We start from the raw sequence: 12,014 nt of genomic DNA, 5'->3' as shown, positions 1-12,014 counted from the left end.
GTCTCACAGACACTTTGTGAAATTATCTGACTTTGTCCTTACAGGTAGGTATTAGAGTTTAGAATTTGAATTCAAATTTCTGAATTCTAACTGCCCTGAGAATGAATGAGTAAAGGCCTCTTTCTCTTTTTATTTCCAGGATGTCAGCAGCAAGGAAAGCCAGCTTGTTAAACGCCAGCCACTTAGCTAATGAATTTTTTTATGATTCCAGTGATGTTTCCATAGGAGATATGAGAATGAAAGAAACTCATAATAGAGTCCTCAAAGGTGAAGGCCTTGCTAAGACACCATTTAGCCAAAACAGATTCCTAAAGAGGAAGCAAAATGCTGATGAAAACCAGTTTTTCTTCAAGGGTTGTACTGTAAGGGAGATAGGGAGCAGGACCTCTTTAGGTAGATCACTGACTACTGCCTCCAAGATCAGGGCTAATGCAGCTTTGATGAAACTAGCACAAATGGAAACTAAAATTATGAGCCGAAAGCTACAGGTTGATATGTCTGACACTGATACAGATGGGAAGAGTGCAGATAATATTTCTTTGAATCAGAGAGTTGATGCCCTTTCTCTGAAGAATGTAAGTGACATTCCCTGGCAATGCAAGGATAAAGTTCCCATTGCTGGTAGCAATGAAAGAGTGAGTCGATTTCTGAAGAAGAAAGGTCCAGCCTTTGAAAATATAGCCAGTAGAGCACAGGTTGGAAATATCAAGAATTCTCAAGCACCAAAACAGAAAGAGCCAGCTGGAAAGATGGTTTCTTTGGATAGTGATGAAGAAGAAATGAAATTGTTGCTGGGAAACTTTGTGAAGCCGTTTAGTGACAAAGAGACACCTAAGAAGGCTGTTCTTACAAACACTAAACTTAAGGAGGATGAATATAAGTCACTCTCTATGGTAAACTTTTACTTACTTTCCATTTTAAAATGAGATTTTGTTTTTTGTCCTTTACCAAGTTGTGCTATTAGGAACTTCTTGCAGAAGAAGTTGCCTCTGTGTTACTTTAAAGGAAGTTTTCATAGGAGGCACTGGAATTTCACTCATTCTACAAACATTTATTATGTACCTGATATATGGTGAAGCACTAGATTCCAGTGGAAATAAGGCAGTTACACTTAGATACCCCATAAGCATTTATTTCATAAGGTTACTATTCTTATGGTTGATCTAAAAGCTGCTTTTGATCTAGGATTGAATAAGAACTCCTCTGGCTGGCATTTAACAGCTTGGTCCCAGGCTCCCATCCAGCTTTATCATGTATCCCTCCTCTTGCCACACTGGGCAGCTTTCTTATACATGACTCTCTGTATACTTTGGCCCTGGCACATTTCTATGACTGAAATGTACACCCTCTTCATTTCTATTTTTGGCAGTCCCTGGTGTCCCCCTGACTACTAGTGCCCACCTTTATAAAACACCTTCTGTTCTGTGTATGCTTAGAGATGTGTACATGCAGTGTTCATTGATAGGATGTAAGCTCCTTGAGGGTAAGAACTGTTATATATTTGTCTTTGTATCTTTGACACCATGCACTGTGCTTTGCATTTAGTAGGCCCTTGCTACATGTTTGTTGATTTATTAATTTATGCATTAACACTTTTGTCATTTTGTCAAAATGGAATAGCAAAAGTAGGCGACTAAAGTGAAACAGAGAGTGTTAACCCCTTCTGGGCAAGAGTGTCTTCTTTTGTCTTCTTTGCCCAATGCCTTCTTGCATAGATAAATGTTTGTTGAATTGCAGTATAGTGCTGTGGGATCCTGTGTTAGGCTAACTTTGGAAGAAAATATAATAAATCACTGGTTAGAATCACAGGAAAGAAATCCATTATCCATTGTTAACACTTTGGCTCTCACAGAATCTCAGAACTGGACAGAACATCTGAATATAATGAACATTCAGACTTATGACCCTTCAGATTTATTTTTTAAGACAGAGAAGTTGCTTCTCTCTAATTTAATGGTTTAATGTTAATATGGCAGCATTTTTTGGTGAAATGTCTGAAGTTAATTACCATTAATTTTGTTCCCTTGAAATTAGGATGAGATTCTGAGTCTACCAGGTCCACTCTCTCCATCCCATGAAGAATTTTCCAGTCTCAAGCTTTTTCAAACATTATGCCTGCCTGAGGAAAGCTGTCAAGAAACAGTCTCCCATAATAGCCCTTCAAGAACTCCATCTCCACAGAATGACTTTTCAGCTATCAAAACTTCAAGATCACCATCACTTTCAATAATGCATTACTTTTCAAGGCCAACCTCCCCTAAAATGAAACACGTAAAGCTTGCATTCTCACCTGAGCAGACTGAAATTGGATCATTGGATGAGTTGTTCTCTGAAGCATCCAGTGACAACTTAAATGGTAATGTTTAGTACAATATATTATATATTATAAACTGAATTATTATTACTCAAGGCATAAGGCCAAGATTTATGTATCTTTATTCATTTAACAAAAATTTATTATACATCTTCTATGTGCAAGGTACCATACCAGGTCCTGGGGATATAGAGATAAAAACAGAGCAGTCCCTACCCTCAAAGAGCTTACATTCTTCTGTGGGGAGTAATTCCTGGTGAGAAAGCACTAGCAATGGGAGGTTCCAGATGGGCCTCTTGGAGGAAGGTCGCACTTGGCTTTGTAGAACAGCATCCCTCAAATTAAGCCTCGGAATCTTCTTTCAAGGGTCCTTAACTCACAACAAAGAAACTGGGTAAGGGCTAGATCCAAGTAAAAGTAATTTAATGGAGTTTCCGAAGAAGAAATTCACCTATATTTTAAATTTTGTAAAAAAAAACACTGTCAATATGAATACATAACTTCAGTTTAGTATTAGGACCAAAAAGACAGAAGGGAATGGGAAGATGGTACCTGAAGATTATGTTTGAAAACCTTCATTTTCTTCCTCTGTGGCTTAAAAAACTTTCCCCTCAATAAAAACCAAGTCAAATATGGAACATTTATTCCTTCCATAACCCTGTACCAAGTTAGGCAGGTGTACCCGTTATACCATATGAGAAGTATGAACCAGACTCCTTTTACTCTTGTCCTGCTAGTTTTATGTGGGGAGGTTTGGGGTGGGGGAAGAAGACACAAAATAGAAACTAGTTAACAATCCAGTTTAAGACAAAATAGAGACTATATCACAAAGCAGTGATATGTAATTCCTGTTTAGGAAGAGATGTATTCCAACTACATGCTTGGTTGTCATTAACTTTGTTACCAGTGGTAGCAATTATATAGGTAGCACAGGGCTCAAGAACCAGACTTTCTGCCCTTTTCCAGATGGAAAGGCCACATGGGCTCCAGTGCAGGCCAGCACCTTAGATTGTAGCATGACCTCCTCATTGTCAGCTGAATTGACTAGTGATGCTTTGATGAGGATGGCCAGCTGTTAAAGGCTTTGTTTTCAGTAGAATAGATGTTTCTTGAGGGGGAAGAGTTCTTTGTTTTTTGTCTTTTTTTTTTAAATTTTTTTTTTTAAGCAATCAGGGTTAAGTAACTTGCTCAAGGTTACACGGCCAGTTATTTCTGGGTGTGGTGCTGAATGTCTGAGCCCGGGATTCGATCTCCAGGTCGTTCTGACACTGGAGCCGGTGCTCTTACTCGCTGTGCTACCTGGCCGCCCCTGTTTTTTGTCTTTGTATGCCTAATGTGCAGCACTGTGCTTTGCACAAAGAATGTACATTTTAAAATGTTTGCATAATTATTATTGCTAATATAAAAGCAGCATTAATGTAGTGCTTTCAGGTTTACAAGGTGGATTATGTATGAACTGTCATTAGATCCTAATAACCTTGTGAGATAGGTGCTATTATTATCCCGATTCTAGAATAGTATAGCTAATAAACATCTGGGACAGGAATTGAACTTACATATTTCTGACTCTTGAATCCAATACTCTATCCACTGTGTCACCTAGCTACCTCTAATGGAAATGAATTTCCAGATGAATTTTTAAAAAATCTATGGTATTGCTGTGCATGGTTAATTGTCATGTAAACTATATAAACAGTAATGCTCTGGGAATTTTGAGGACAGAGATGGCTTTAGGATAAAATAAGGTGGTTGGGAAAGACCTTATCAATGAGGTGGGATTTGATTTATATACTGAAGAACAAATAGGTTCCAGATGGCTATGGAAGAGCCAAGATATAATGTCATTTCTTTTTTTTCCCCTCTCTTTCATTTTTTAGTTTACATCATTCATTTCACAAGATTTTGAGTTACAAATTTTCTCCCCATTTTTCCCCTACCCACTACCCAAAAATAGCCATCCCACTGAATATCCCCTCCCCCAATCTTCTCTCTCCCATATCTTCCTCCATCCCCCCTCTGACTTTCCAGTAGGGCAAGATGGATCTCTATACCTCAGTGCCTGTATATCTTATTTCCTAGTTACATGTAAAAAAATAATAAAAATAATGATGTATTTTTAAACATTTGATTTTAAAACTTTGAATTCCAGATTCTTTCCCTTCCTCCCTTGTCACCCACCCTTACTGGGAAGATAAGCAATTCAATATAGGTTGGACATGTGTAGCTATGCAAAACATTTCCATAGTGGATATATTGTGAAAGACTGATTATATTTCCCTCCATCCTATCCCACCCCCCACTTGTTCTATTCTCTACTTTGATCTTGTCCCTTTTCAAAAGTGTGTGCTTCTAACTTCCCTCCCCCTAAGCCTGCCCTCCCTTCCATCATCCTCCCTCTCATCCCCTTCCCCCCCTACTCTCCTGTAGGGTGAGATACCCTATTTTGTGTGTATGTCATTCCCTCCCTGAGCCAAATTCAATGAGAATAAGGTCGACTCATTCCCTTTTGCCTTCCTTCTTCCCCTCCATTGTAATAGTTTTCCCTTGCCTCTTCTCTATGAGATAATTTACCCCATTCTGTCTCTCCCCATCACTTCTCATTATATTCCTCTCTCACCTCTTAGTTTCACCTTTTAAATGTCATCCCTTCCTTTTAAATTGGTCCTGTGCCCTCTGTCTGTGTATACCTGTACACATATATACACATACTCACATATGTATTCATACGCCTATATACCCTCCTATACAGACATATATATGTATGTGTATATATATATATATATGTATATGTATATACGTTTCTATTTCCTTCAACTATTCTCATACTGAGAAAAGTTCCATAAGTTACCATTATCGTTTTTCCATGTAGGCATGTAAATAGTTCAACTTTGATAAGTTCCTTATGATTTCTTTTCCCTGTTTACCTTCTCATGCTTCTCTTCCTTCCTCTGGAATATCATATTCCAAGCCCTTCGATGTAAAAGTTGTCAGATCCTGTGTTATCCTGATTGTTTCCACAATATTGAAATTGTTTCTTCCTGGCTGCTTCTAATATTTTCTCCTTGATCTGGAAATTCTGGAACCTGGCTATAATATTCCTAGGAGTTTTCTTTTTGGGATCTTTTTCAGGAGGTGATCGGTGGACTCTTTCAACCTCTGTTTTGCCCTCTGGTTCTAAAACATCAGGGTAATTTTCCTTAAGAATTTCTTGAAGGATGATTTCTAGGTTCTTTTTTTTGATCATGGCTTTCAGATAGTACAATAATTTTTAAATGACCTCTCCTGGATCTATTTTCCAGGTCAGTGGTTTTTCCAATGAGATATTTCACATTGCCTTCTGTTTTTTCATTTGTTTGAATCTGTTTGATAGTATCTTGATTTCTCATAAAGTCACTAGCTTCCATTTGCTCCAATCTAATTCTGAAGGAATGATTCTCTTTAGTGAGCTTTTGAGATTATTTTTCCATCTGGCAGATTCGGCTTTTTAAGGCATTCTTCTTCTCATTGGCTTTTTGAGCCTCTTTTGCCATTTGAGTTAGTCTGTTTTTAAAGGTGTTATTTTCTTCAGTCAGGTTGTTGATGCTCATTTCATAATTTTCTTGCATCGTTCTCATGTCTCTTCCCAATTTTTCCTCCACTTTTCTTATTTGGTTTTCAAAATCCTTCTTAAGCTCCTCTATGGCCTGTAACCAGCTCGTATTTTTCTTGGAAGCTTTTGGTGCAGGAGTTCTGACTTTGTTGTCTTCCTTTTGTTCCATGCTTTGGTCCTTTCTGTCCCAAAATAGGAGTGTAAGTCGGATTGCTGAGCTTACTTTGCTTGCTCATGTTGCCCCTCAATTACTTGACTTTTGAGCTTTTTTGCCACTGCTACCAAAGAGGGGAGCTTTGTCCCAAATCACTGGGGTTTTTCCAGCTGCTGGAGCTATTAGTTGGGTGCCCTCTCTGAAGCCTTCGCATGCTCTGGCAAACTGGTTACACACCCCAGGACCACCACCCTAGACCACAATCCAGATCCAAGCAGGTTAAAGCAAGAGTGATTACCCCTCGGACTGGTTCCTTGGTCCCCCTACAATCTGCAGGTCAGGAGCTCTGAAGTAGCCACGTGGTGGCAGCTGCACTGCTGTGGTGCCTCAGGTGCTTCTCAGTCCAGGGGGTAGAGGCCGGACCACACTCCCGAACTCCTGGTTCCCAAAGTCCACACTGCACTGACCTCTCACTTTGTCCTTAGCATCTATGGGTTGATAATTCTGGAAACTGCTACAGCTGCTGGTGATCTGAAGTCCCTCCAGTTGGATGTGGCTGCCCTGAGGCTAAAACCTCGGCTCACGTGGAGCTGGCCTCAGCTCCCAGAAAGCTGCGCTGGCCCCTTCCTGCTGGCCTGTCTTTAGTGGGAAGTTAGCTTCTCTCTGTCATTTTGTGGGTTCTGTAGCTCCAAAGTTTGTTTAGAGTAATTTTTTACATGAATTGGAGGTGGAAGCAGGAGCCGCGCAGAAGTCCTGTTTCTACTCTGCCATCTTGACTCCACCCTTCTGTAATGTCATTTCATATTGTTCTTGAGGGTTGACTTGAGTTGAACCTTAGTTTTTTCTCCCATGGAACATTAGCCCTTTTTCTCCCCTTGAAGAACTGGGTCCTGGAGATGTGAAGACTGATTTTCCAAGTCTGGGAAAGTCATTAGGAATACGAAGATTAGAACAGACTCTTGACTCTCAGTTTTCTCCTCTCCTTATAACTTTGCTGTTGTCATATTTATAAAAATGATATGCCTAAATGATTGTTTACCTTACATTTTTAAAATTACATTTTGGTTTCATATTGTAACCAATCCATCTTTCCATGACAGATTTTAAAATCAATATTTTATCCCTTGATGATTTGGCTCCGGATGTCAGTGAGAAAGCAGAACTCGGACAAAAGGTAAGTAAAGACAAAAACTGATTTTTAAGTTTTAACAGTCATATGGAAAAGTTGTCCATTGTAGTGGCTTGCATTTAAGTAATATAACACAGGATAAGACATCCTTGTTTAGCAAACGATGAATATTTGCTATAACTGAATTGCTCTTTAAATGTTTCATGTTAAAAGCAGGCCAAGCAACACTTAAAGTACTCTAATTGTAATAACATAGTTTCATACTATGTATTATATATAATATATTACATATATACTATATATTTACACATTCTAATATATGGTATTACATTTGTAAGACTTACTGTAAAGTTACTGTTTTAAATAGGGATAAGGGACTAGACCTTGTAATTTTTGTTATAGGGAATTCCTGGGTGTGGAAATGTCCTCTACCAATGCAGGTTAGCGCCTTTTCTGTAGCTTATAAATCCTAGAGAGTTATCCAGACCAGGGCTTCTTTAACTTTTTCCACTTGTGACACCTTCAGTGCTTCTTAAACTGTGGGTCATAACCCACAGTTTAAGAAGTTTAGACTATGGTTGTCAAACTCAGATAGAAGCAGGGCCACTAATTGGTACATAAAGGTTCCTGTGGCTGCATATAGATTTGGAAAAAACACATATTATCATTATCTTTGTTCTATTGTAGTTTTATTTATTTTGTTAAATTCCCAACTACATTTTAGTTTGCTTTGGGGCTGCACTGGAAACACTCTGGCAGGTGTTTGATACCTCTGACTTATAGCACTGAGAGGCTGACTTAGCCAGCTAGTATGTGTCTGGTAGGCCTGGAACTCAGGTCTTGCTGGCTCTAGTCCCTTCAACACTGCCTCTTGTGTTACAGTGTGTATATTAGTTGTGGGAGGCAGCATGATGTAGTCAGAAAAAGTAGGGTGTTTGGAGTTAGGGAACCTGGGTTTGAATTGTACACACATTACCATTGTGACTTCTAGAGGTTGCTTAACTTCTCTGGGTCTCAGTGTCCTCTTCTCAAATTGAGGCATTTGGATTAGATGTTCTTCCTTTGAGCTCTAAATCTATAATCCTAATCTTTTAGAAATAACTTTCATAGTTCCCACCTCCAAGTCACTTTTTTATTTTAGGAAGAAGATCATAGAATAGAACAACCAAACAAGGAATTAAAAACAGATGTGTCAGTTGTAAAAAGTATACAAAGAAGAAATGCCAAAGAGATGAGCCCAGAGACAAGTGTGAACATTACTTCTATTGAAACTGAAGAGGAAAGTCACACTGCAAGTGAAATATGTGAGGATGTGAATGAGGAGTCTGTCACCTTTTCGAGAGAGGAAAGTATTTACAGCAGTAGGTCACCATCTCCTAAACCTCAGGAAAGTACTATAAACTCAGTGTATTCTGAAGATTTTGAAAAATCTCCAAGTTCAACAGTATCTGGGCAGACGGCCTACTCCCAAGAGTCATTAGACAAGACACTGGAGTCTTTGTCTGAGAGCCCTTCATATTCTCAAAGAGACCTTCCCACAGCGTCAGGAGAGCCTGGTCAAAAATGGAGTGAGAATGTGAGAAGACTCTTAGTGAAAGAAGTGGCTGTTCAGACTTATGATCCTGCATTCACCTACAGCTGGACAAAGGGTGAGTGTGGGTTCAACTAGTGAATGTCTCCACAATTGCCCTTCTAAGGCAAGTGAAGAAACCTATACCTGCTACATGTGTCAGTTCTGGTTTCAATTAGCAGACCATTATGTGCCAGCCCTAAAAACAGTGCTGTTCAGTGGAATTGGGACTGTACCTGGAACAGAAGACCTGAGTTAGTGTCATGGTTCTGCTCCCACTTAGTTGTGTGACTTAGGGTGTCACTTAACTAACCTCTGAGCCTTTGTTCATTCATTTAGCAAGTGAAAGGAATTAGACCAGATGATCTCTAAGGCTCTGTCTAGCTGTAAGACATGCTCAGATTGAGTTAGGTCAGTGATCTAAGCCCTGTGTTCTGACTTTTAACAGTTGCCCTAATGTAGATTATATGGGACAGCTTGATTGTTTTCCACTATAACTGCCTCAGTCTTTTGATGACCTGCTTTGTATCTTTCATTCACAAATCTTTGATAGTTCAAACACACAATAGTTTTTTTTTTTTATCAATTCTTAGTAAATAATTTCAGGATAACAAGTTCTATAAGTTTACTACCTAGCATATAAAGTAATAGTTGCTTTTATTTACTTGGAGACTTTAGACTTTTGTGGGACCCTCAGATGTGAATTTTTGAATGAGAGAGACATATCATGGTTTCATAAGCTTCAGTCATAGGACCATAGGTCAGGAGTGGGAAAGGCTCTCAGGAACCATCTGGTCCACCCCTATCATCTTACAGATAAAGAAACTAAAGCCAAAGGAAGTGAAGTGATCATGCTGTTCAGGAGCACAAGGGTAAGGATCAGAGAGAAAACTGGATCCCACATCTTCTGTCCTAGGGTTAGTTATTTTACCTCTACGTCATACTGCCTTTCATGAAACCTTTGTCTTTCTGGACTGAAAAATGCAATATTTTAAGATTCTATTTTCTTCCTTCCCATCTAGATAAACAATAAATAACTTGATAAACATTTTTGTGGGAGTGAGAGAGGAATATATATTTTCCTACCCGTCATGTTCAGCTTGACTATAATTTATAATATAAAAGGTAGATATGATCAGTAAGTTCTGGAATTCCCATTCATTGCCATGCCTTTCAAAGAGAGATCACTCATTCCCAAAATAAAGATAAGGCAAAACATTGGATTAATAATATATAAGTTAAAGAATAGAGGTGAAAAGGTCTAGGTTCAAGTTTTGAATCTACTATTTTCTACCATACTATTTCGTGAAGCCTTGTTTACTCGACTATAAAATGAGGGATTAGATTAGATGGTTTCTAAGGATCTTTTTCGATCTAAGTCTCTGATGGGTGAGCCTGAGGGAAAGGAAGGGAGGGAAGGGAATAAGTGCTTATATAATACCTACCATGTGCTAGGCACTGTGCTAAAATGCTTTACAGATATCATCTCATGTGATAAGTAACTTATCTCATTCAACAAGTAACCTAAGATCTGTGGAGATTACAATATTTACAGACTCTACTTCTTGGGGTTTATATGGGTATAAAATGAGATAATGTATGTAAAATTCATTTGAACTGAAACACCATACAAATGTGAGTTACTATTATATCATAAAAGTAAATCTGACTGCAAAAATATCTGTTTGAATGAAATATTGGGAATGTCAGTTTCTGAGTATCTGATGCTTGAATACACAATGCCCAATGACAAAAGTAGAAAGAAAAACTAGGAATCATACCACCCTAGTACTGGAAAGGCCCTCAGAGATCTTCTCCATCTTTTGTGATTTACAAAGGTGAAATTCCATCTAAGGTTCTGAAATGAGATAGGGGCAGAGCTAAGAGGAGAACCCATGTGTTTGCTGACACCAAGTTTCTTGGAAGCAGAAACAAATGTGTTTATTTGAATTTGGGTTTAAAAAAACCTCAACAGAATTTAACATGACATTTTTGAAGAAAACTGGATAAAATCCCTTGGAGACATTTATACAGAAGATGGTCAGAATGACAGACATCTTTGGCTTTTCTTGTTTTCCTGATAAAAAAAAACAGCCGCCACTGTTACAGGCATGTAAAATGGAAAAAAAAATAATCCACAAGCATTTGTTAAAGGCTTCCTAGGACAGGCTAGTGCTAGAGATACAAAGACCCTGCCCATGTGGATATCGTCAAAGGAAATAACAAGCACATATGTGAAGAAATACAAAAAAAGATAGAAGATAATATTGGGAGAAAGGCACTGATGACTGGTAGGATTAAGAAGGGCTTCATATAGAGAAGGCTAATCCCTGAAGCAAACTAGGAATTCCAAAAGGGATAGGAGAGAGGAAAAGGCATTCCAGGCATGGGGGACAGCCAGTGAAAAGGTGCGGAGTCCAAGAGAAGGGATTTCATGTGTCAGGAAGAGGAAAGACAGTTTTGCTGACCTGAGTGTGTGAAAGGGAATACTACAGTATGTAGTAAGCCTTGGAAGTGGGCCTGGATCCACTGTTCCAACAGAAGAGTTTACATTTGATCCTAGAGGTCATTGGAAGTCACTGGAGTTAATTGACCAAGGTAGTGACATGGTCAGATTTGTGTTTTAGGAAAATCACTTTCACATCTGTTGTGAGAGATACGAGGCAGGGAGACCAAGTGTTGTTGAGTTGTTTCAGCCATGTCCCCATTTGGGGTTTTCTTGGCAAAGATACTAGAGTGGTTTGCTTTTTACTTCTCCAGGTCATTTTACAGATGAGGAAACTGAGGCAGATAGGGTTCAGTGACTTACCCAGGGTCACACAGGTAGTATCTGAGGCTGGATTTGCACTCAAAAATGAGTCTTCCTGGTTTTAGGCCTGGCTCTCTACCCATTGTGCCAAATTAGAGGTCAAGAGAGTCAGAACTGGGATGACGGTCATGTTAGTGGAGAGAAAGTGTGAGCTGATGTAAGAGATCTTATGGAAAAAAGAAGGATTTGGCAACTGAATTGATATTTGAAGTGAGAGTGAGGAGTCAAGAATGCCATTGATTTGTTAATCTGGATGACTGGAAAGATGGTGTCCTCAACAGAAAAGGTAAGTTTGGAAAAAGGGTGGCTTTTAGGGGGAAAATCATGGGTGTTGTTTTGGACATAGTGAGTTTGAGACACCCATAGGACATGTAGTTCAGATCTGCCTATTGGAATAGGCAGATTAAAACCTCCTATGAAAGAAAGGTTGATACTGTTAAGTCAGAAAA

General features: G+C 38.9%; 1 protein-coding gene across 5 annotated transcripts in view; it reads left to right on the top strand.

Moving 5' to 3' along the window:
* The window catches only part of CUNH19orf44 (chromosome unknown C19orf44 homolog), a 35,563-nt gene that overhangs the window by 3,736 nt on the left and 19,813 nt on the right, over positions 1-12,014 (top strand). For 4 of the 5 annotated variants that reach the window (XR_011171097.1, XM_069102113.1, XM_069102110.1 and 1 more), the window contains exons 2-5: positions 140-893; positions 2,035-2,356; positions 7,158-7,231; positions 8,328-8,835. Coding sequence is in view for 4 of the 5 variants with exons in the window: in XM_069102113.1 (XP_068958214.1) it covers positions 141-893; positions 2,035-2,356; positions 7,158-7,231; positions 8,328-8,835 (1,657 nt within the window). In the remaining variant the exon portion in view is untranslated. Of the gene's footprint in view, positions 1-9; positions 45-139; positions 894-2,034; positions 2,357-7,157; positions 7,232-8,327; positions 8,836-12,014 lie in introns of all 5 variants that reach the window. The other variant, XM_069102111.1, reaches the window with a different exon arrangement.

The sequence above is a fragment of the Petaurus breviceps genome, unplaced genomic scaffold, assembly GCF_028583685.1.
Source record: "Petaurus breviceps papuanus isolate PSGF00001 unplaced genomic scaffold, PetGlider_PUasm1.0 523, whole genome shotgun sequence".
Lineage (NCBI taxonomy): Eukaryota > Metazoa > Chordata > Mammalia > Diprotodontia > Petauridae > Petaurus > Petaurus breviceps.
Note: the sequence above shows the minus strand (reverse complement) of the source record. Positions and strands in the feature narration are given on the sequence as shown.